Source organism: Cryptococcus neoformans, chromosome 6 (assembly GCF_000149385.1).
Source record: "Cryptococcus neoformans var. neoformans B-3501A chromosome 6, whole genome shotgun sequence".
NCBI classification, from domain to species: domain Eukaryota; kingdom Fungi; phylum Basidiomycota; class Tremellomycetes; order Tremellales; family Cryptococcaceae; genus Cryptococcus; species Cryptococcus deneoformans.
The window spans coordinates 26,110-49,154 of NC_009182.1; the positions used below are offsets into that span (position 1 = coordinate 26,110).

The 23,045-nt window shown below is 47.6% G+C and overlaps 8 protein-coding genes across 8 annotated transcripts; 2 read left to right on the forward strand and 6 right to left on the reverse strand.

The window, feature by feature from the left end:
• Nucleotides 1-170: 170 nt before the first annotated feature.
• CNBF0080 (hypothetical protein) lies at nucleotides 171-1,421 on the forward strand (the record flags this gene model as incomplete). The annotated part of the gene is made up of 3 exons (XM_769750.1): nucleotides 171-427; nucleotides 519-788; nucleotides 872-1,421. The coding sequence occupies 3 exons, from the start codon at nucleotides 171-173 to the stop codon at nucleotides 1,419-1,421; spliced, it is 1,077 nt and encodes a 358-aa protein (XP_774843.1).
• Nucleotides 1,422-2,134: 713 nt separating this feature from the next.
• On the forward strand, nucleotides 2,135-3,835 carry CNBF0090 (hypothetical protein; the record flags this gene model as incomplete). The annotated part of the gene is made up of 8 exons (XM_769751.1): nucleotides 2,135-2,463; nucleotides 2,514-2,610; nucleotides 2,658-2,758; nucleotides 2,812-3,128; nucleotides 3,179-3,457; nucleotides 3,511-3,585; nucleotides 3,635-3,708; nucleotides 3,761-3,835. 8 exons carry the CDS (start codon nucleotides 2,135-2,137, stop codon nucleotides 3,833-3,835), a joined length of 1,347 nt encoding a protein of 448 aa, XP_774844.1.
• A 328-nt stretch (nucleotides 3,836-4,163) lies between these two features.
• On the reverse strand, nucleotides 4,164-5,943 carry CNBF0100 (hypothetical protein; the record flags this gene model as incomplete). The annotated part of the gene is made up of 9 exons (XM_769752.1): nucleotides 4,164-4,232; nucleotides 4,290-4,363; nucleotides 4,426-4,500; nucleotides 4,553-4,831; nucleotides 4,877-5,162; nucleotides 5,226-5,256; nucleotides 5,310-5,410; nucleotides 5,459-5,555; nucleotides 5,612-5,943. 9 exons carry the CDS (start codon nucleotides 5,941-5,943, stop codon nucleotides 4,164-4,166), a joined length of 1,344 nt encoding a protein of 447 aa, XP_774845.1.
• A 604-nt stretch (nucleotides 5,944-6,547) lies between these two features.
• CNBF0110 (hypothetical protein) lies at nucleotides 6,548-8,197 on the reverse strand (the record flags this gene model as incomplete). Its single annotated transcript, XM_769753.1, has 7 exons — nucleotides 6,548-6,622; nucleotides 6,678-6,826; nucleotides 6,878-7,159; nucleotides 7,207-7,495; nucleotides 7,546-7,677; nucleotides 7,727-7,823; nucleotides 7,872-8,197. The coding sequence occupies 7 exons, from the start codon at nucleotides 8,195-8,197 to the stop codon at nucleotides 6,548-6,550; spliced, it is 1,350 nt and encodes a 449-aa protein (XP_774846.1).
• Nucleotides 8,198-9,063: 866 nt separating this feature from the next.
• Nucleotides 9,064-11,270, reverse strand: CNBF0120 (hypothetical protein; the record flags this gene model as incomplete). The annotated part of the gene is made up of 9 exons (XM_769754.1): nucleotides 9,064-9,138; nucleotides 9,192-9,265; nucleotides 9,314-9,388; nucleotides 9,440-9,495; nucleotides 10,005-10,230; nucleotides 10,284-10,646; nucleotides 10,694-10,742; nucleotides 10,783-10,879; nucleotides 10,933-11,270. 9 exons carry the CDS (start codon nucleotides 11,268-11,270, stop codon nucleotides 9,064-9,066), a joined length of 1,353 nt encoding a protein of 450 aa, XP_774847.1.
• An 825-nt stretch (nucleotides 11,271-12,095) lies between these two features.
• On the reverse strand, nucleotides 12,096-14,344 carry CNBF0130 (hypothetical protein; the record flags this gene model as incomplete). The annotated part of the gene is made up of 8 exons (XM_769755.1): nucleotides 12,096-12,886; nucleotides 12,936-13,317; nucleotides 13,364-13,385; nucleotides 13,437-13,557; nucleotides 13,605-13,626; nucleotides 13,681-13,735; nucleotides 13,779-14,109; nucleotides 14,158-14,344. The coding sequence occupies 8 exons, from the start codon at nucleotides 14,342-14,344 to the stop codon at nucleotides 12,096-12,098; spliced, it is 1,911 nt and encodes a 636-aa protein (XP_774848.1).
• Nucleotides 14,345-15,170: 826 nt separating this feature from the next.
• Nucleotides 15,171-17,112, reverse strand: CNBF0140 (hypothetical protein; the record flags this gene model as incomplete). The annotated part of the gene is made up of 10 exons (XM_769756.1): nucleotides 15,171-15,216; nucleotides 15,271-15,498; nucleotides 15,561-15,956; nucleotides 16,015-16,219; nucleotides 16,273-16,341; nucleotides 16,408-16,437; nucleotides 16,496-16,562; nucleotides 16,629-16,708; nucleotides 16,770-16,815; nucleotides 16,891-17,112. 10 exons carry the CDS (start codon nucleotides 17,110-17,112, stop codon nucleotides 15,171-15,173), a joined length of 1,389 nt encoding a protein of 462 aa, XP_774849.1.
• Nucleotides 17,113-19,789: 2,677 nt separating this feature from the next.
• Nucleotides 19,790-22,582, reverse strand: CNBF0150 (hypothetical protein; the record flags this gene model as incomplete). Its single annotated transcript, XM_769757.1, has 1 exon — nucleotides 19,790-22,582. One exon carries the CDS (start codon nucleotides 22,580-22,582, stop codon nucleotides 19,790-19,792), a length of 2,793 nt encoding a protein of 930 aa, XP_774850.1.
• Between the last annotated feature and the right edge of the window lie 463 nt (nucleotides 22,583-23,045).

Consider the following 23,045-nt stretch of genomic DNA (forward strand, 5'->3'; position numbering starts at 1 on the left):
AACTGTTTGTTGTCGTCGCGTGCGTTGCTTTCACTCGGCGGCCGCCGCCGCCAGCTGACTGAATTTCCGACGTGTCATTATTTTGGCCCACCTCCACCTCTGCTGAAATATTTCCATCGCGCCTCCAACTCTGCTCCCTCCTCCATTCCGTCCCAGAAACGCTCATAAAAATGGCTCCCTCCTCCGCCCTGCCAGCCACCTCCAAGAAGGCCAAAAAGCCCCAACCTACTCCCAAAGCCCCCCTCCCCCTCCCCTCTACATTCTCCACTGCCCAAGCTGAAAAGGCCGTCAAAGCCCTTCTCGCCCACCACGCCAAAGTCTCAAAGCAAAAGGAGGAGGAACAGCTTTTACCGCGCGAAGAACATGTTTGGGTCGTCGTCAACACCAAGACGGGAAGTACCAGGAGGAGTCTGAACCCGGTCAAGATGTGGGTGGTTTCCTTCTTTCGTTTTCTCTCGTTGGAAACCCGTGTAAAACTCGACAACTGACAAGTGATTCTCCTGTGACTTTTTTTCTAGCCAACTGCCTCATCCTGCTCTCCCGCCTCCTCCTACATCCTCCGTCTGTCTCTTCACCAAAGACCCCCAACGTCAATACAAAGATCTCCTCGCCCAGCATAACATCAAGTTCATCTCCCGCGTCGTTGGCGTCGAGAAGCTCAAGGGCAAGTTTAAGCCGTACGAAGCGAGGAGGGAATTGTTGAGGGATCATGATATGTTTCTGTGTGACGAACGGGTTTTGGGCGTGATGCCAAAATTGCTGGGCAAGATGTTTTTCGAAGCCAAAAAGTGGGTTTCTCTTCCTCTTTTCCCTTTCCTCCATCTGCCGTCGTCCTTTCTTCTTGCAGCTGACCCTGTCCTTCTCAAAAAAGACAACCCATCCCCGTAAACCTCCAACGCAAAGACCTCACCTCCACTCTCGCCCGTGCAATCTCCTCCACCTACTTCCACCCCACCACCGGCACATCCACCTCCACCCGTATCGCCACCCCATCCCACTCTTCCACTTCCCAAACTCTCGCCAACTTGCTCGAAGCTGTGCCCCAAATCGTCGCCGAGGTTGACGGCGGATGGGAAGGCGTCTTGTCAGTTGGTATAAAGACAAGCGGCAGTGTAATGTTGCCTGTTTGGACAGGCAAATTGGGAGGAAGGTTTGAGAAGGCTGAAAAGCCCGAGAAATCTGCAAACTCTGGAGAAGAAATGGAAGTCGAGGTGGAAGAGAAATCAGAAACCCCCTCAGCCCCCGCTCCCACCGTAGAAAAGAGGGAGAAGAAGGAAAAGGCTGCTGCTGCCCCTGTCGAAAAGCCAAAGAAGAAGTCATCAACCATCGGATCAACGGCCGGAGGCGCCGCCAAGCGTGCAAAGCAAGTGGCTGTTGGTGCCAAAAAGCCAGCCGTCAAGAAATCCAAGTCAAAGCTTTAACAGTCTTTTGAATAGGCTTTATGTCTTTTTACTCACCCCTTCTGTGATTACCCGCTTAATGGGCATAGATTTTCGTCTCCTTTTCTCTCTTTTCGGATATGACAGGTTAGGATAAGATGGGATAGGATAAGATTCCAGTCATTTGGCTGATGGTTCATGTAATGCTCTTCTTTTTTCCTCTTCTTGTCTTCCATTCCTCTAAATGATGCATTCTTATACCCTATGTACCTATCTACTCCTCGAACAAACAGTAAATTTCAACGGACTAGGCGCTGCGGCCTTCTCTGACAATCTTCATCAACTCACTGCCATCCTGTTGTCTAATAACGACATGAGCGAAAAGTGATTCAATCAGTATTCCAGTTGATAACCTTTATGTCACTTGTGTAATTCGCAGCAATGGGAGCTTTCAGCCCCAAAGAAAACACTAAAAAGACATTTGATAGGAATGCTAAACTTCCTCTCCTTTGTGGGAACTGCGGCAAAAAGCAGCAACATCCGATAACCGGATATCACGGAAGATTATTGGCCGTGCCTGGCGACTTTTTTTTTTACGGATCAGTATTCGTACTATTAATTAGCGAAACGGATGTCATGTGGGGTCGTCTAAATGTTCTCTCGATACACCCCGCCAGTCCTCTCCTTGAATGTCACTATTCTTAAAGCTACTATCTGTACTTAGTCCAAAAAAGCTGCTCTAACTTACCCAATCAATGGCCTCCGAGATTGAGCTGTCCCGCCTTCCGAGCCAGCGAAATGAATCCGCCACTGAACAACAACTCGACTATGATCGGGAACACGAAGTCGATGAATCAGCTACACATTACGCGCTGCCCCCGGTAGATGGAGGTCGAAGGGCATGGGCATTCCTTGCTGGTGCTACCGTTGTGGAGATGCTTGTATGGGGATTTCCTTACTCGATTGGTATCTTGCACGCGTACTGGAGTAATATCTTATTCAAAGGCTACGGCGAGTCAGCAATCACCCTGGCTTCCACTCTGCAGACCGGTTTACTCTACGTGAGTTGTGCCATCTTTGGGCCGTAAGTTTTCATTTCTCGAAAACCCCGATTGATGACTGACCATCCTTAAGAGTGTTTACCAGATGGCCGAGATGGGAGAAAACTCTCCAATATTTTGCTCTTTTCGCTTCTGCATTGTCGATGATTGGGAGTGCTTTCGCAACGAAGGTGTGCTTAACCAAACATATTGAACTCAAGTGCTGATTATCATCTAGCCCTGGCACCTTGTCATAACTAACGGCTGCATCTATCCATTCGCAGGAGCCCTCTATCTTCCGTGTTGTACTATTCTTTTCGAATGGTTTGTCGCTAAGCGGTTCGTTTTTCTTGTTCATAACCATACTCATGCGTTCGCTAATCAAGACACAGAGGAATTGCTACTGGTCTTATGTATGCAGGTACTGGTATCGGTGGCGTAGCATACCCGTATATTATGAGTGGCCTCTTGAACGGCGTAGGCTACAAAGCTGCTCTAGTATCGATGGGTATAGGCTACGCCATCCTTGGTTCCATCGCCCTCATTCCTGTCAACCGACGAGTCCCCCTTTCTCGATACTATTTTACAGAGCCTGGAAGGAGAAAACAATTCAACTTTTCATTCTTGAAAAGCTCAGTCGCTTTAACGGGTTCGTTGATCATCCTTTTCGTCAGCATGGGTAACTTCATCCCCACTGTCTGGCTGCCATGTACGTCGGACCATTATTCGTTTTTGGCAACGATACTGACACATATGTAGCTTATGCCGACGACCTGAAACTACGTCACCTCGACGGTACCGCCCTCATTGCCATTCTCAACGCCGCCACTATCCCAGGCAATATCCTCCTTGGCTACTTCTCTGATTTTTCTATCCGCGCTGTTATCGTCGTCTCTTGCGTCGGCAGTGCTTTCGGATGCGCATTCTTGTGGGGTTTCGGGACGAATGCGGCCATGCTTGTCGCTTTTGCAATCGTTTACGGTTTTCTAGGATCAAGCTTCCAGTGTCTATGGTCTAACATGATTAGTGTCATTTCTAGTGAGTTACTGTACGGACCGATGCCCATTCCTTTCGCTAACGCAGGATTATAGAGGACGACCCCATTGCTCCATCTCTAATTTTCTCAATCTTTGCCTTAATGAGGGCTATCGGTAACATCACATCTGGTGCGTATATAGCGCAATTTTCACAATGAGTGTACTTATAGTATTGTAGGGCCCGTTTCTGGCGCGCTCATGAAGCATGACTCGTTCCCTGGCGCTGTTGGAGCTTATGGTTTCCACAACTATGTGAGTATTCCCCCTTCATCAGGTGCCCATATGCTGACGGCGATGTTGGAAGGGCGCCTTGTTGGTGTATACATCTGTAACAATCTTTACCGGGGGAGTCACCGGTATCCTGTTCAAAGACCGTTAGGGAAAATCTACATCTCCGAAAAGATTTTAAACTCTATAGAAATCGAACGCTGTAGCAATAGTATGATACCCCCAGCTGTTTGTTTACATCGAACAATCTTGATATACCTGGAGTCTCCTTGGTACTGTTATGTAGCGTGCATTAAAAATATTGGACGGAGAACTTACATTTCTGTGCTATTGAACAGGAAATGTTGTATTATGTATATGTAAGAAAAAACATGGAGGTACTATGCGCTATTCAATACAGACAGATATTGCCAGCATGTTGAAGAGTCGTATTTAGTGGATGCAGTCTGGTCGTTCTCTTTTATTATCATCGCCAATCATCACTTGAACAATATCCCTGCGGCACCCCCTGAAAAGATTGTGATGGCTGTGTACAGTAACAAGGCGCCCTGCGAATTATGTCAATTACATGCAGAGATGCCCGATAAAATGACGAAACTACTCACATAGTTGTGGAAACCGTAAGCGCCCGCACCATTTGGAAATGTGTTGTATTTCAAGAGAGCGCCTGAAATGGGTCCTGTAGACACCATCAGCTCCTGTTGGACCATTTTCATCAACCAAGGCAATATCAAAACTCACCAGAAGTAATGTTACCGATACCTCTCATGAAGGCGAAAATGGAAAATACTATTGAAGGAGCTATCGGGTCATCCCCTACAAAATTAACCATTAGCTGCGAGAGAAAGTCGTCGCTCAAGCGGCTCACTGCTTATGACCCCAATCATATTTGACCACAATGCCTGGAAACTGGTCCCCAACAATCCGTAGACGATGGCAAAAACAATCAAGACTCCTGGGTTCGTCCCAAATCCCCACAAGAACGCACAACCGAGAGCGCTTCCGACGCACGAAACGATGATCACGGCGCGTAGGGAGTAATCGGAAAAGTAGCCAAGCAGCGTGTTACCGGGAACCGAGGCGGCATTCAGGATTGCGATCAAGGCTATACCATCTATACGGCTCATCTTAAGGTCGTCCGCATAAGCTGTTGATGGTCAGCTTAAATACCCAAAAAGGTATAAAAACGTACAAGGAAGCCAAAGTGTAGGGATAAAATTACCCAAGCTGACAAGCAGGATGATGAGAGGGCCAATGATGCCCGGCGTACTCCTCAAGAAAGTCAAATTTATGGGCTTCTTTCTTCCAGGTCCAACAAAGTCATGTCGAGAGACAGGGACTCGTCGATTGACTGGGATGAGTGAAATAGTTCCCAAAATGGCGTAGCCAACACCCATGGAAATCATGGCTGTTTTATAGCCAAAATGGTTCAAGAGACCGCTCATGATGTAAGGATACAACACGCCTCCCACACCAGTCTGTGTTTCATGGTTAGCTGGAGGACGGCACCTCAAGTCAAAAAAATTATAAATGGAACATACTCCTGCAAACATTGCACCGTTGGCAAGACCGCTAATGCGGAATCAACTTTCGTTCGAACCCCGATGAACCTGAAATGACCTTACCGCTTGGCAACAAACCACTCAAAGAGGAGAGTACAACAGGGCAAATAGAGGGCTCCCGCGAAAGCGTAAATACAGCCGACGGTGACGATAAGATGCCATGGCTATTATGATGGTCAGTACTGTTTTTTCAAATAAGGGACATGGCTTACTTTGCTCGCGAAAGCACTACCAATAAAGGATAACGACGCAGCAAATAAGCCAATGTATTGGAAAGTCTTCTGCCACTTTGGCCATTTTGTGAAAATGCTACAGGCAAGTCAACATACTCGAGTTGGTCGTTCCAAAAAGGAGTTCCAGCTTACGGTCCGAACACGGCGCAGCTCATATAGAGCAGACCGGTCTGCAATGTAGCAGCAAGAGCCACCATAGACTCTCCATATCCTTTGAAAAGAGTATTTGTCCAGTACACATGCAGGATACCGATAGAGTATGGAAATCCCCAGACGAGCATCTCAACGACAGTCGCACCAGCGAGGAATGACCATGCTTTCCGACCACCGTCTACTGGAGGCAAGGCATGGTGAGTGACGGATTCATCTACTTCTTCTTCTTGATCATAAGAGAGAGAGTGCTCGATTTTTGATTGTGATGGTCGTCTGTCAGGAAGTTGGAGAAGCTCAATATCGGATGACATTTCAAATGAGCTTCTGTAATTCCGTCGATAAAAAAAACTGTAGAGGGAATATGTTTTTGTAGTAGACGCCTCTATTGCTTTTAGAAACTTGACTTGTTCAGACTCGGCAACTAGCGTACGTTGTTCGTTAAATAAAAATATCCCGCGAATCGGTCTTGGAGTATCTGACAGGCACGTCTCGTCCCCCTGGGACATCATTGGTCCTAACGTCCGTGCTGTCGGAATCAAAGATCTATCTAATCTGGACGAATGAATTATGGGCTTGGTAAAGAAGCAGATCTCAGGGACAGGGATGAGTTGAATCATGGGGAAGATAAATGGGCATGCAAAGAAGCAAGACAAAGACGGCAGATTTGTTTCTCATGCAACTTAGACATCTCTAGCAACTGACACAGCGTGCTTTAAGCTTTATCTCTAAACGACTCTACATTCAACATACTCATTTATTATTTATAAATTCTAGCTGTGCGCTTACTCCGAGTCACACACACCTGAACTACATACCGGAATTGAATAAGGAGAACATTACATGTATGTCGCTACTGATACAATGGTCTATATGCTTGTAAATTAACTGTCCATACGCCCAAAATAACCTCGACCATCAGCGCCCTCTGAATAACAACCCGGTCGCGCCACCTGCGATGATGGTGACTGCTGTGTACACCAGCAGTATGCCCTAAAAGTTTTGGGTCAACAGAGTTTTCCAAACAAACCAGAGAGAAAAAACACACATAATTGTTCAGACCGTAAGCCCCAGCGGCTCCTTGCATAGTGTTGTACTTGAGTAGAGCTTCGGAGATGGGACCAGAAGTGATATTCCCAATGCCTCGAGTGAATGCAAAGATTGAAAAGATGGTAGTAAGAGCTACGGGGTCATCCTCTGAGCAGAATATAAGCGTTGCATCTCAATTTCATAAACGAACCAACTTACTTGAAATGACTCCAATCATTTTTGACCATACCGCCGAAAAACTAGGCCCGAGGAGTCCAAAAATAATAGCGAAAGTGATCAACATCCCTGCATTTGTCCCGAAACCCCACAAGAAGGCGCAGGCCAGAGCACTACCCACACAAGAGAGCGTGATGGCAACACGAAGAGGAAGGCGATCAGAGAGGTAGCCGAGGAGGGCGTTACCGGGCACGGAGGCACCGTTAAGTATGGCGATAAGAGCAGTACCGTTGGGGTCATGGAGATTGAGGTCATCCGCATAGGCTGATATATGTCAGTAGGTGAACTAAGAGGCCATATGATGAACATACATGGAAGCCACAAGCTCGGTATGAAGTTGCCCAGACTCGTGAAGAGGATGGTCATCACACCCATGAACATAGGCAATGTCCTCAGTACCGACCAGTCAGTTTTGTGCTTCCTCCTTCCTGGTGCCGCAAAGTCATATCGTGAGAGAGGGATTCGTCGCCTGATTGGGATGAGGGCTATAGAACCGAGAACAGCGTAACCGACACCGAGGGAAATCATAGTCGTCTTGTAGCCAAATCGGTTGAGAAGGCCACTGGTAAGGAAGGGAAAGATACAACCACCGAGACCAGTCTGTTTCATCGTCAGCATATTGCGTTCCAGCTCACAGTGACAAAGCTTACTCCAGCATACATCACACCACTGGCAAATCCTCGTTTAGCTTGCCACCATTCGAACAAAAGAGTTGCGCAAGGAAGATAACAGGCTCCGGATAAAGGGTAAACGAGACCGATGGTGACGAGAAGATGCCATGGCTATTCTTTGGAGTGAGTCGCGCTCGATTAAACACAAAATACGGCTTACCTTTGAGGCGAATGCAGAGGTGATCATTGATAAAGCCGCTGCAGATAAACCAGCGTACTGGAAGGTCTTCTGCCATTTCGGCCATGTTGTAAAGAGTCTGTATTGTTCATAAACAATAGCCACGCTTGCGGATGACTTTACTCACGGTCCGAAAAATGCACAGCTCATATACAATAAACCCGTTTGAAGAGTGGCTGCCAAGGTCAACGTCGAAGCACCATACCCGACGAACAAAGTGTTGGTCCAGTACACGTGCAGGATACCGACAGAGAACGGCAAACCCCAGATGAGAATCTCAACGAATGTAGCTGCTGCAAGGAACGTCCACGCCCGTCGACCGCTATCTACAGGAGGAAGAGCATATTGAGTGACAGGTTCAATTTGAGAGTCATGATCGGGGCCTAGAACGCGATCTATTGTTGATTGGGATCGCCGGGTAGGGAAGTCGGAGAGTTCCATTGCCTCTGCCATTTTCAGTTGGCAGCTAGATATTCCCTGGAGAGCTAGGAATGCAAAACCTGCCGAGCGAAAAGAGAGCACAAGAGGAGAAAAAAAGATGAGACTAATAAATCTCTGACCTCTGGGTATTATCCGTCCAACGAGCGAAAAAAAAAAAAAAACCAAGAAAATGTTTATAAGCCCCACGCGGGCCAGGTGGGGTTCAGGCACGTGACTGGATTGGTCTCACCTGACATGACAGACATCCTAAATTGATCGCCGACGGGAGAGCCGATGGATTGTCCGAAAAACGATAACGACTCGAGATGACGAGCGAGCGAGCTGCAAAAAAGGATGGGTCGACGTTCATTATCCAAGCTCTCATTGTTTTACTGTTAATTGTACAGGTATTGCATTTATAATTCTACTGTGCAGCATGTGAGTGAGATTAGAGACGGGCAAAATTGGCTCGTGTAGAATGAACACTCGCGGAGGCTGAAGCTGCAGAAAAGGTAAAGCCAGTCACCGTTAATAACCAAACGTGACTACTTCCATCTTGCATGGCATCGACGTGTGAATGATTATATGGTCTACTGTACATTCAATTACCAAGCGAAAGAATGTCCTTCGTTTGCACTAGTAGTATGAACACCATAACATGGAACGTCCGTGAGCTCAAACTGGTGACCTTGCGTATTGAGTTTATTAGCGAGGAAGTGCGAGCACGGTGCCTAGGTGGAGGTGTGGTGGCAGTAGGAAGGAAAAAGTTCAGGGATACGGAGGGATGAGGTTGCCTTCGTTCTTAGTCTTTCGTTCGTTATACATCTGTTTCCCGGTTCTCTCTTTCTCTCTTAAGCAACAAACTAGTTTTACAACAGATCTAAGGGAATGAAGATAATTTATGACGATTTGAACAGATAACCCGTAGCACCACCGCTCAAGATTGTAACGGACGCGTAGATCAAGAGGACTCCCTGGGAAAGTGTTAGACGAAGAACTAGAGATGAAAATATTATTATTGGCTCACATAGTTGCTGAATCCGTAAGCTCCAATGCTCCCGTTAAGGTTATTTATCTTCAACAGTGCTTGGGAGATTGGGCCTTCACTCATGTCAGGTATTTATTGCTGGGAAATCCACTCCCACTCACCACTCATTAAGCTCCCAACCCCTCGAACAAAGGTGAAAAGCGAAACAACAAGAGGAGGGGAAATCAGGTCGTCCTCTGCATCCATCACTCAGCCCAGCCTCCACACTCAAGCATCATCCAACTTACTACAAATGAGGCCAATCATCTGCGTCCATATTGCCGAAAAGCTAGGTCCGAGCAACCTGTCACGTGGCTGTCGCCACCCGACCTCTCAAACTCCACTTTTACTCGCCACCCGACCTCTCAAACTCCACTTTTACTTCCTCTTCCTCATGTCAGCACGATTATGACAATAGCCCTTCCTCATCCACTTCAGTCCGCGTCCGAGCATACCCCTTCGTTTTCGGCCGCGGCCTTCCCCCGAGAGACATACAGAGATAGAGAGATCGACAACCCTCCGACACCTTCCTCGCCACCGGGTTTCGGCAACGCAAAAGGATGTAGAGCTGGCTGGTGTGGGAAAGATGAGTCAGCAGAGCTTGAGGTGTAAAGGTATATAAGACAGTAGTTTTCCATAGTTTTAGATACTTGTCGATCCACTATTGTTGTCTTCTCCAAGTACTCTTCGTCTACTTAAAGCTATCATCTTCCGGCATTGATCTGGCTGCCTATTTAAAGAGGCCCTCGGATCATTTGTTGTGCCTAACCTGTTGAAGGCTATCGCCAGAAGAGATAGCCCCCCTGACACAACCCAAAAATCAACGCAAACAAAATCAACACCCCATCGGTGCTACCAAATCCCCAAAGGAAGGCACAAGAAAGGCCACTACCCACACATGAGATGACGATGACTGTTCGGACAGGCATGTGATCTGAAAGATAGCCAAGGAGAGTGTTTCCTGGGACTGAAGCAGCGTTTAGAATGGCGATGAGACCTGTTCCTGAAGGATGCGTGAGGTTGAGCGAAGAGGCATACGCTGAGGGATTGGTTAGTGGGAGACATCACCTGACAGAAGGGGTTGGTGCTTACCGGGAAGCCATAAGCTAGGAATGAAGTTACCAAGACTGATCAAGAAGATAGTGATAGTTCCGATGATCAGAGGAGTACTCTTCATGAATGACCAATTGACAGGCTTCCTTTTTTCCATCGTCTGCTGGCGAGAGACAGGGATACGAGGTCGAACAAATACGATGGCAATGGAACCGATGACGAGGTACCCAAGACCGAATGAAATCATCGTTGCTTTATATCCAATTTTGTTGAGAAGACCATTCATGAGGAATGGGATTGATGCACCTCCGAGACCAGTACCGCCAAAAACAATACCTGTTGCGATACCTCGAAGAGAGAAGAAGTACTCAAAGAGAAGGGTATTACATGGGAGGTAACAGACTGGGTTAGTCAGTTATTATGAATCTAAGGTATCTTTTGAAACATACTTCCAGAAAGAGGATAGATAAGGCCGAAGGCAACGAGAATGTGCCACGGCTAATTATCAGTCGAGTTCGTGGTAGAATTGCTAGCTTACCTCTGTCGCAAACGCACTACTGATGAAAGTGATCACAGCAGCAAATAGACCGCAATACTGTAAAGCCCTTTGCCACCTTGGAAATGCAGTGAACAGGCTAAAATATGTTAATCAAGCACCTTCATGCATATACAATAAGACGGTACCTACGGGCCCGAAAGAGCTGTCGCCATGTACAACAAGCCGTTCTGCAGCGTCGCAGCCAGAGTCAGAGTTGAAGCACCTTCACCCTTAATGAGCGTATCCGTCCAGTACACATGTAAAACACCAATAGAATATGGCAGCCCCCATATGAGCATGACAATGACAGTCGCGGCCACCAAGAATGACCATGCCCTCCAGCCGCCGTCTACAGGCGGAAGAGCGGAAGCTGCTGACTCGGCATCATGTCCGGGATTCAAAGTAGGAACGATAACGGATGCAGCCGAATTAGATTTGACCGACTTGACAGACCTGTCGCGCAGTTCGAGATCTTCTGTTTCTGACATGCTTGGGACAATGAGAGGTGAGAGATGAATGTCAACCGGGAAAGATAAATCTTGTCTTTTCTTTATATACCTTAGCTTAAAATCTTTCCTTCCCGAGACTTAGACGATTAGTGTTATAATCGACGGGAACGGAAAGGCTGTGAAAAACAGAACGTCCTTTTGTAGCCTCCTCAGCATATTGTTAAAGGCTGAACACAGCTTCGTGAGAATGGAGATTCAATGAGGGTCAAGAGCCACTAGATCCTTGATTAATGGAAAAAGAAACCATTGAGTCTGGACTGATTTACGAGCTGCAAGAGACAATAATAAGCCATGCCCAAAAGTCATCAGTGAGGCAAACGAGCGCACGTACCAACATCGCGCACTTCGGACCCTGCAAGCTTATATTTTAGTCACCAGACAAGCCAGCATCCAATAAGCTGTGGAGACGAAGTGTAAATATGTGAATGGCGGAAAGAGGTGGAAGGATAAAAGCCACATTTCACCGAATTGACTCCTCGCTTGAGATTGGTCGGCAGCGGACATGATGGCTGACCACAATTATTGTGCGCATCACTGCATCATACATCGATCACATATACAAAGGGCGCTGTTATCCTTACGAATCATTTGATCAATGTGTTCCTGATGCAGTTCCTGGGACCTGCATACGAGTCTAAAGATTGGAGTCAAATGATTATTTATCGACAATCAGAAATATACGCGAAGTCCACATCACATGTTATCATGCCGAACGGGCCGAGAAGGCAATGTTGACTCCTGTAAACCATCCCATGGGTCGATACTCTGCCAAATATATACAATGCATACGATTATACGCTATAATTAGTGGTTCTGCCTTGGGACACCCGCCGTCTGAGCGAGTCTCTGATACTTGACCGCGCCCTTGATCACCATACCGTCACTCAACTCACTCGCAGTCTCTCTGAAGATCTCCTGCCAAGGTGTTTGACTCTTTGGTACCTTGTAAGGTCCCATTTCCTTCTTCCTGGCCTCGATCTCTTCAGTCGATAATAAGACGTTGGCTGTGCGTTTGAGCAAGTCAATTCTGAGACGATCGCCATCTTTGAGATATGCTAACATGCCGCCAGTTGCCGCTTCAGGGGCGGCATTCAGGATACTCGGGGAGCCACTCGTGCCACTTTGTCGGCCATCACCAATACAAGGTAGCTCAATACCTTGGTTGATCAACCTTCCGGGCGGAATCATATTGACGACTTCGGCGGCACCAGGGTATCCTTGAGGACCGGCACCTCTCATGACCAAGATAGTTCCGGCATCGATTTTTGATGAATGTTCGATACGGTGGTGGTAGTCTTCTGGACCGTCAAAGACAGCAACAGGTCCTTCGAACGCCATGGGATCATCGGGTTTGGAAAGATATTGTTCGCGGAAAGCATCGGAAATGACAGACGTCTTCATGATGGCGCTGTCGAATAGGGAACCCTTAAGGTGAAGGAAACCTGCATTCTCTCTCAGAGGCTTGTCAAAAGGAAGAATGACTCGTCGATCGCGGGAAAAGTCGCCTTCACAGTTCTCTTTGATAGTTTTGCCGGTGATAGTCAATGCATTGGGATGGGGGAGCTTGTTATGTTTGATGAGCTCGGCGATGACAGCTATTGGTCGTCAGCTAAGGTAAGTATATACTGTGCCTTGTCGACGTACAGGGAAGACCACCAGCTCTGTGATACTCCTCCATAAGCCACTCTCCAGCAGGCTGCACATTTACTAGCAATGGCAAGTGATACCCCACCCTCTCCCAATCATCTCCTGAAAGATCAACTCCAATGTGCTTCGCAACAGCGTTGAGATGTATAGGGGCATTCGTTGAGCCTCCGATAGCCGTGTTGGCAGCAATAGCGTTTTCAAAAGCCTCTTTGGTGAGAACATCGGAGGGCTTGATGTCTTCTCGCACCAAGTCGACAATACGCAAACCGGTAGCATAAGCGCAAGCGCCTCGTTCACGGTAAACGGCGGGAATGGTGGCGCTACCGGGAAGGGCCATACCAAGGGCTTCTGCCATGCAGTTCATAGTAGTCGCAGTCCCCTATGACAAATTAGCGACAGCCAAAAGGAAACTTGAGAGCACATACGACAGTATTGCAATGGCCGACACTATTCATTGTATTTAGTGTTTGGAGGAAAAGGAAGGCGACATGTGCTTACCTGGGAGCAGAAAGCGAAACCTGCTGTACGAACTGACTTTCATTGATCTTTCCAGCAGCATACTCTGCACGACTATCCCACATAACACCGCCCGATCCAATAAGTTTGTGGCCTCGATAACCTAATAAGAGTCAGCTGCTGAATCTCAAAAGGTACCATTATGCATACCATTAAGCATAGGTCCGACGTTCTAATACAATCGTCAACAAAAATCCTTTTCGCAACAGAACATGAGATGACTAACCATGCAGATAGCAGGGATGTTAACGGTAGCGGCAGCCATAAGCAAAGCCGGAGTACTAACAAACTGTAAGCCATTTACTTGGATCTACCCATACTTACGTCTTATCACAGCCAGTGAGCAACACCACACCATCGAGGGGATACCCAAAAAGCACCTCAACAAGAGACAGATAGGATAGATTTCGATCCAAGCTCGCCGTAGGTCGTTTCCCGGTTTCTTGTATGGGATGACAAGGGAATTCGAAGGGAGTACCGCCGTTCGCGATGATACCATCTCGGACTCGCTTCGCAAGCTCCATATGACCACGGTTACAAGGAGACAAATCTGACCCAGTTTGAGCAATACCAATAATGGGTCGGTTCTTTGGTCGAAGCTCGTCGAGGGTGATACCAAAGTTCATGTAACGTTCGAGGTAAAGGGCAGACATTGCTAACTGGGAGTCAGCTTCGTCAAGACACCAGCCATCAGAGTATTCACCGGGGTCTGAAGGATCATTAAACCACTGCTTCGAACGAAGCGGGACCGCAGGCTCAACACCTTCATAAGGTGCGGCATCTGCAGGAGCGGTGAAAGATCTTTCAGGACGGTCGATAGGGATATCGCCCTCTTGCTGAAGTTGTTCGGCACGGCCGCAATTGCAGCCTTCGCAAGCACCGTTAGACATTATGGATGAGGGAATGTTCGTTGTAAGTTACAAGATAGGTGCTCATAATGACTAAAGAGACCGTCAACTGATTGTTATATGTACTCTCAATGCGTATACGGACGATTTTCTATTGGCCGGCAAGCTAAGCAAATTCGGTCCGGCTCCCGACAACTAGCTGGCAAGTGACAAGAATGTAAGCATCAACGTACAACAAACATGAAAAAAAGGGAAGAGTCTATCGGAGGTGCCCGACAGGGTCCGGCTATGACCGCCCGAACATCTACCGTGACTTCCTTCGGTAATTAAGTCTTCCTCTTCTTCCAAGGAATTGAGTGGCAAGTGGCATTGACTTGGATATGCATCCAACGTACATATTGTTAAGAGGTCATGATGGAGAAGATGTTCCAGCTCTACTACCCAAGAGAAATAAGGACGGTGAGACATCTAAAAAGCGAAACAACTAGCAGCTCTGTGACGTTTTGTAAGATCAGCAGAACAACAGTGGCGCAACAGCTGACCCAGCTCTAGTTGTTGGCCCGATTAAAGCAGGTGACGGCCCAAATTAGCGACAGGTACGTAATGGACAAATAAATAAATAGTGGACAAAAAACAAAGCAAATGAATTCTCTCGAACAGAAACTGACATCTTGTTTTGCAAGACCATCGGTCTCTACCTGCTCGTGACCGACGAATCATAAGCAAGCCCGACGCCGAAATCAATACATTCCCAAAAGAAAACGACCATGTATGAATTATTGTATTTGGTTCAAAAAAATACAGCGAAGATGGAAATAGTGAAACATGCGGAGCACTGAACCTATGGAAAAGAAAGCTAACTAAACACTTAAGCATTTGAAGCACAAGAGAAAGGTGATCGAACGGCCTCAGCACTGATACAACTGTCAGTTTCAACTCTTCTCAAAGAGCATTTCCAAATGACGTACTATTCGTAGACAATTTCCTGAACACTAGCGTACAACCCAGGACCGAGTATAAACAATCCAAGGAAGAAGATGATGATGTTAATAACAGTGAGTGTTGTCATCTTGGCATTGGCAAAAAGACGACCCTCGTTGATATGCCAAAACGCGACTGCCCAGAAGATGAAGCCAAAGAAAGAATCAAACGCGGAAGACATGATGCTAAGGAAAGAACCCATACTTGGAATGACACTACAAGAAGACATAGTCAGCAAGAGTAATAGCAAGATGTACAAATGTCAGCAACTACTCACTTTCCGAGAATGAAGCCAATACCCCAGATGAGGATGTCGATTCCGATCCAGGTACTCCACCCAATAATACTGTGAGAGTGCATGTGGGTGGTCTTGCCCAAAACACGCTTGAAGACAAATTTGGCCGCAATGTTGGCGTAGAGTGAGCCGATGATGACGGTAGGGACAAGCACGAGCGCGAAAGCAGATTTCCTGGCCCAAGGTTCAGAAAGAGATCCGATGATAGGGGCTGTAGAATACTGGCCGCAGTAATAATAGCCGACAGCAGCAGTTACGGTGAAAAGGATGAGCTCGGCAATGGTCAATGTAGCGAGGGCCTTGGGGAAATCTTGGGGTCGCTTCATCTCAGCGATGAAAGAAGGGTAGAGAATCTGACCGATCCAAAGGAAAGTGATGCTGCATGATTGTCAGTGTCTGACCAACGTATCGGCGCAGAAGAGGATGGATGACTCACTTCATGACGGCGTTGAGACCGTCAACGAAACCTGGACCGCCGTCGGGTAAACCGATCGAAGTAACGACAGGTCCGGTGGCGTCCAAAGGTGCATCTTCAATAGCGGCGTAAGTCAAGGACATGACGATAGCGATGAACATGGCAATGGCGGAAATGATGGACAAGAGGGAGACATGATTGAGGGTTCGAGGGAGAGAGCAAAGAACTGAATGGATAGGCTTAGTTAAAACTTCGCCACGATTGTCAAAATACACTCACTACCAATGATAGCAGTAACAGCTTGGAAGACGACTGTGCAAGCACCATTGTCACTGAGTGTATTAAAGACTAGATATAAGATTAGTGAGCAACTTTCAGAGGAGAAGTCGATTGAAATGAGCGAATTCAACTCACTCTTTGCTCCGGTGAAAACGTGGAAGCCGACTGTGAGACGTTAGAGGATACGCACAGTCACGCCACTAAACCGAGTGAGTGTACTGACCAATGAAGATGTTGTTAAGTAAGAGCATAATCCCAGTAGCTTCGAAAGCCACTCTAGGAACTCGAGGCTAACCGACTGAGGTCAGCGGGGTACTCCGCATCGCAGGCGAGCGGCGAAAACAGACTACACTTACGAACAAAATCGCAGCAATATCACAGATGTCTCGAGCCTCAGGATGTTTCATACAAAATTGCCAAAGCACATAACTTGTGTCTGCGCATGGTTCGTCAGCGAAAAAAAACAGATGAATCAAGCTGGATTAAAGGTAACTTACACCAAGTAACAAGACCCAAGCCGAAAGTGATGAGCGCGCCACATACCTAATAGGGGTCTAATAAGCTTCTTCGCTCGCTTCGATTAAAGAAAAAAAAAAGTCAATGGGGACAGAGACTCACCCATCCAAGAACACTCCAACTCCAGGCAAGGGCGAGGATGGCCAAACAGACATACTCGCCGAAAAGGAGTACAGCAGCTTTCTGCCAACTTAATGTTCGGTACTTAATCTCATGGGATTCTTCTTCTTGGGCGAGGGCGATGAAGGGATCAGAAGCAGCATCGTCGGAATAGATTTCTAATCTATTCTTCTTTTCAATGGAGGAGTAATCTTGGCCCGACATTGTTCTGTTGAGGAGTTGTTGTTGGTATTGTCAGCTTGGGTCAAAATTGCCGAGTGACAATCTAAAGGAGCCGGTGATAAGATAGTGAACGCACAGTACGGGGACAGGACTCTGTTTGAGTACTGGATCGTTCTGGAGAAGTTAACGAAAAGTGTTGGATCGAGGGCGGTGAAAGAGAACGCTGTTGGAGATGAATGAGAGAGGCAAAATATGTGCTGAGAATCTTTTTCAAGTAGTTAATAAAGAATTGTAAGGTTATCGGCAGTACAGCAAAGGCTACGTATAGGTGGCCTAAGAGTGGAGAGGCAAGCATCGGAAAACTGCAAATAAAAAGGCTCTTCATGTGTAAACTGACGTCAGACTAGCAATTTTTGCATGTTTTGGAAGGTCTCTCCAATGTGGGGGCCGAGGATTCCAGATAAATGTCGGATATATAAAACACTTGCGTGTTGGGCGTCATTCAGGCAAAATGGCGTGATATGATAATGATTTCGATATAGCCAGCGGCATCGGGCGCCAAACTCTCTTGGGCGGGACCGCGAGACGTTCCCTGATCGGTCCCTGTTCTTTCCTTCTGTCCAACTGACGGAAGCGGCAGTGACGTTTATATTAATATTCTATGCGGTGAGCGACGAGGTACCAGTGTACCGGTGCAAAGCACTGTTGAGTTTTTACTTAGGGAGAAGATCGGTATGCTGCTTCGGCATATGAGCGAGCAGTAAAAGCCTTCGTTCTATGACGGATGCCCTGATGGGCGGCCTTCGATGCCCAACAAAGAACGTCAGATTTCCAGGGCTCCCCGAACGAGCGGTAAATGATGAAACGCTTGAGTCCAGAGGAGCAACGAGCGGCAATGGCTAAGCTGCACAAGAAACCACAAATAGCAAAACGCAGTACATAATTTCGCTGCGGTTTTTTCGGTGGTTGAAGATCTCCTCTTTCATTGCATTCAAGTCCAAATTTCGGCGTGGATCGCACTTTTGCTCATTTATCCTTTTTACTCTTTCATATTTCTGACTCTCTAGTGAAAGGTCCGACACGAAAGGAGCTCATAGGAGACAGTCAAGCCCATCGGAAAGGTCAAGCAGAAGTAAACGGAAGCGAGTCGTAGCCGCTGTAATGGTGAGGAGCAATAGCAGTCTTCGTTCGGTTGCTCCAGCTGCGCTCCCCATCGTTGTCCATTCTTAAATGCACCATGCATCTCCTGCCTACTCTCCGGCGTTCGCGTTTCAGGCAACCATAAATAAATTGAATAGGAACTATCATCCCACCACTTACGCCTCCCTGCCGATCCCGACCGCGTCGTCATCGCTGCATCCTACCAGCTTCTCCGGTTATGTGAACCAAGACTCCAAAAATGATACTTAGATAGTTAAATTTGATAGTTGATTGTTCTGCTTCCGACGCTCAGAGCTCAGAGCTTTGCAAGATAAGTGCCGAACAAATTTTTACGGCATCGCCCATTCGTCGTCGGTCATGTTTTTTGCGATGAGTATCGTAATAAAGGGCCGTCTTCCAAGCACGCAAATTGCATGTTGAAAAAATATACACTCAGCTGTATGTTGCTTGTGCTATGATGATGAAGGTCGTTCGTCGTCGATCAAAGAAACTCGAGGCAAGTTTTGCTGCTGAATCTGGAATTACTTTGGGCAATCCGTCGATCATTTTTAATTATTGCACGTCCTGACGAAATCGCTTAATTATTAGCCATTTCTTGAAACTAAAAATGGGCACTTGACCAATGAATGAATGAAGAGGCTGGACTATCGCCGTAAGGTCCTTGGGCCTTGCCGAGAAGAATACCTCCGGGCGGCTTAATAATGAACTGTTTTACATTGGCTGCATCACCTGCCAGAAGAGCATGCAGCAGCAGACTCAAAGTGTTGTCGTGCGATAGTCCATCATGTTGTTCTATATCCTGTCATCGGTCAGGCGGTCTGGGAGATCTAGCGTCTGACAATTTACTCAATGTGGGGCGATCAACCCCAACAGCGGCTCAACAGTATAGGTGGAGCATCTCGTGGAGAGAGCACGCAATGCCGTACATAATACTACTGGCGCCTCATCCCCTACTACGCTACCCGTACAAGTCTTGCGTGCTCAAACTACCCAAATTATTATACAATCACAGCTCCCACCCATTCCCCATTATCTCTTTCTTATCGCCTGGGAAGGGCCTTTGCTTACTCTATCGCCACATGAAGTCCTCCGCAAGTTTTGGCAGTGTAGAGGAAAAAGTCTACGAAATCGTCTCGGACATTAAAGACGTCTTCCGCTGTTCAATCTTCGGAGCTCTTAAGTACTGCCCCTCAACCGTGGAACCCTCGTACTAATCTTCATCCCATTTTGCTTGCTTTTGGTAGAAGTTTCATACTTATTTTCTTATTAGAGATAACTCATAAAAAGAGACTTGAACATGGTATTTTGAAAAGTTCATTTTTCAATCGATCCGATCTTGACTTGTTACTTACAAATTATTGACAAATCTTACCGGTAATTTAAATTATGCATAATGAAGACGTTTTACAGTCCCTGATAAGATCCAAAATGATTGTATGGCAAGAAAGAAATGAATTAAAGACGCTGATGGACTAAGCATTGAAAACGGGTCCATTAGCAGAATACTCTTTTATGGTGTAGCGAACGGGAAATTTGCCCACCTCAGAAAATAAGCCTTTCAGAACTTCCATCCCCTCATCCTCCCCACAGCGGCCAAAGCCCCTTCCCTTCCTTCCCGCTTCACGTTCTCCCTCCATTCCTCTTCCTCCATCTCCACCGCCCTCGCCCACTCACCCAGCTCACTCCACTCCACGTCTAGTGCCCTCACCGCATTCTCCAAATATCCCAAATCCTCTTTCAGTTGTGCTTGGCCTTCCTGAGAAAGGTGCTGGATGGAAGGTAGGGTGTACGAGGTAAAGTGTGATAGGAGGGAGAGGGTGAGAGATGATATCCAGGTGGTCTGGATCGTTTCTGGTGTAGGTGCGGGGGTAGAGGAAGGGATGGGTGCGAGTGATACTGAGGTCGATGTTGCTGTTGTCGTTGGGTCGGATATCGAGGTTGAAGGTTCCTTATCCGTATCCTTTCTGGAAGAGGAAAGGCAATCAAGAGCGACAGCATGTCCCATCCCTTCAACGAACGGCAAACTCCCCAAACTCCACCCCAACGCCTTTTCCCCGCCATACACTTCAAACACCCTCAACAGATCCAACAGCCCTTCCGACGTCCTCGTGATCACATCCGTCGGACTCAAACTAAACTGCGGTACGTACAGTTCTCCCTTTCTGATTTTTGTCTGTTTATCTGCCTTGATCCAGACCGCGAGAGAAGGGTACGTGTCGAGCTGGGTGAGAAGGGGAGAAAGGATAGTCTGTTGGAGATGGATTTGGGATTCACGGATGAATGTGAGGAGAGAGGATTTAGATTGAGGCAAGATGGGTGATGGCGCGGAGGCAATGAGAGCATGTAAATCGGCGGTGTTGAGCGTGGACTGCTGCAAAAGAGACACAGTGCCAAACGTTGCTTTTCTTCCGTCCCATTGGCCATCCCATTTCTCCCCCTTTTGGGCTTTCAGCATCTTGGCGTACTCACTCAACTCGGCTTTCAACCCATCTTCCATAGCCACAAGCTTCTCTGCCACCTTTTGGAGTGAATCAAGGATATGCAGACCTACTTGCCACCCACTCCAATCCCCACCATCGTCATCCAACTCATCCAAATCGAGCTCATCCGCCTTATCCTTCTGCTTGTTATTATCCCTCTTAGACTTGGCGTTGTTGAGGATGGAGGTCCGCTCATCGTCGAAAAATCTGGAGATGCAAGTATCCACCGCACGGATAAGATGGACTGCCCCAAAGCCAAAAGTGAATATCCTGCAGCGCGCTACTGCTTCCTCAAGCCTACCCTTGAGTTCGGCCGTACGTGATATCATCCCGCTCATTACATCCTTCCCACCTTGCTTCATGTTTGCCTTCTCCCATGATGTCTTCAAGTCCGCCACCTCCTTCTCCAAACACCTCTTCTCCAAAGAAGAGTAGGACGACTGCCAGTCCAAGAATGGTTCATACAGGGTCGTCTCCCAAGCGTCATCGACGTTCCCGGGGGAAGGGGAAAGAGAGGTAGCGGTAGCGTTAGGTGCGCGGGAGAATCTGCGAGAGATGGACTGATGCCGTTTAGAATGGGAGTGGGAGTTTGTGCGAGGAATGGGATGGTTGGGTGAAGATGATGAGATGCCAGGGGAGGTTGAGATGGTGGCGGGTGATTCAACATCGATTTCGCCGGCACCACCGCTGAGCAAGCCTCCTTGAGTGTTGAATATGACCTTGTCAATCAATCCTTGTACCCCCGCTCCCAAATCAACAGTCGCTTCCCATGCCTTGACGAGTTCAGGAAGGGCACCAGGGCCGTGATAGTCCGCAACGGCGGCGAGGCGGTTTGAGAACGTCGGATCGAGGGAGTCGAGTGTGGACTGGAAAAATGACGCCAAAATCGAGGGTGCTGATTCTGGAAGGAAGACGAGGGGTATATAGGATAGCTCGGCTGAAAGGGTTTGAAGTACAAGGGAGTAAAACTTGGGGAGAAAGTCGGATAGCTTTGATGAATTTTCGCCCTGTCCTTCTTCCACCAATGGTTCCTTCCATGCCTCAAGTAACCCCCTTCCTCTTTCCTTGAAATACCACCCCTTGAACTCTTCTTCCCTTTCCATATCCATGAATACCTCCCAGAAAGCTCGCACTTCGTCCACACCATCGTCCTTTTTCAAGCTCTCCCTCAACGCTTCTCCTGCAACCCGCTCAAGCTCATCTCCCAGTGAAACCAACAATCTCTTTCTCTCTTCCCATTCTGCAGGCTCATTCTTAAACACTACCATTGACCGACTTGCCTCGGCCAGTCGCTGCCCGGCCTTTGCATATTCCTTCTCACTGATGAGAGTGGTGATCTCCGACTCAAGTGTAGACCATGATTCGGCTTCGCGCAAGGTGTCCCGCGCAGATTCGAGCCTTGTTTTGAGCTTGTCCAGATGGGTGATCTTTTCCAGCGCACGGAAAGCTTTTACAGCTTCACTCTCTTCACCACCTGGGAACTTGTTGTTCGGCATCTCATAATCCGCCTGTCTCGCAACCCGGTCTTGCACCATCCCCAAACTGACAGACAATCCATTGGCGCTCTCCCGCATAAATTGGAGGTCGTAGCCTAGTCTGGGGACAGTTCTGCTTACATCGCTCATCCCTTGCTCGATCGCTGACGCAGTATCTTGCGACAGGAGCGATAGTTGGGTAAGGAGGTCATTCAGGGCGGTGTCGATGGGCTGCAAAGAAGGTGGTTGGGGCTTGTTAGGGGGTGGGAGAGATGGTGGAAGAAGAGGTGCCAGGAGGGAGTTGAGAAAGTCGACTGGGGAGGAAGTGTTGTCGATAGAAGATGTAAGAGCGGAAAGTGATGAATTTGGTTGGTCCCCGGCTTCAGGAGTGGACATCGCTAGGCTGAACGGGTGAATTAGGCAAAATCACAGACCGGAATTTCCAGTACTTACAGCGTGTGTGTAGTTCAATGTACGATTTTAGGGTTATGAGATGGGGGTTGCGATGTTCAAGAAGTAGATGTGGACAGGATGGCCGGCTCGGACAGACGCTGCGCAACAGTAGAGGTTAGCTGGATTACTTTAAGGACAGATAAAATCACCTTGACTCTCGTTGATTTTGCCCTGTAATGTATGAGATGTAGGAAGTACGGGTAGAAGTAGAATTCAAAGCAGAGATGACGATAAAATGCACGGAAACAACATCTGCTGGTATATTGACATGATGGCTGCTCGTCGCGCCTCCACCGCGACAAACTACGTAGATGACCACTGCATATTGTCAGCTCGATGGATGTTTCCTTGCATTTCTTTCCTATCCCATACGAAAGCAATCCGGCAGGCATAAGGAACGTAAATG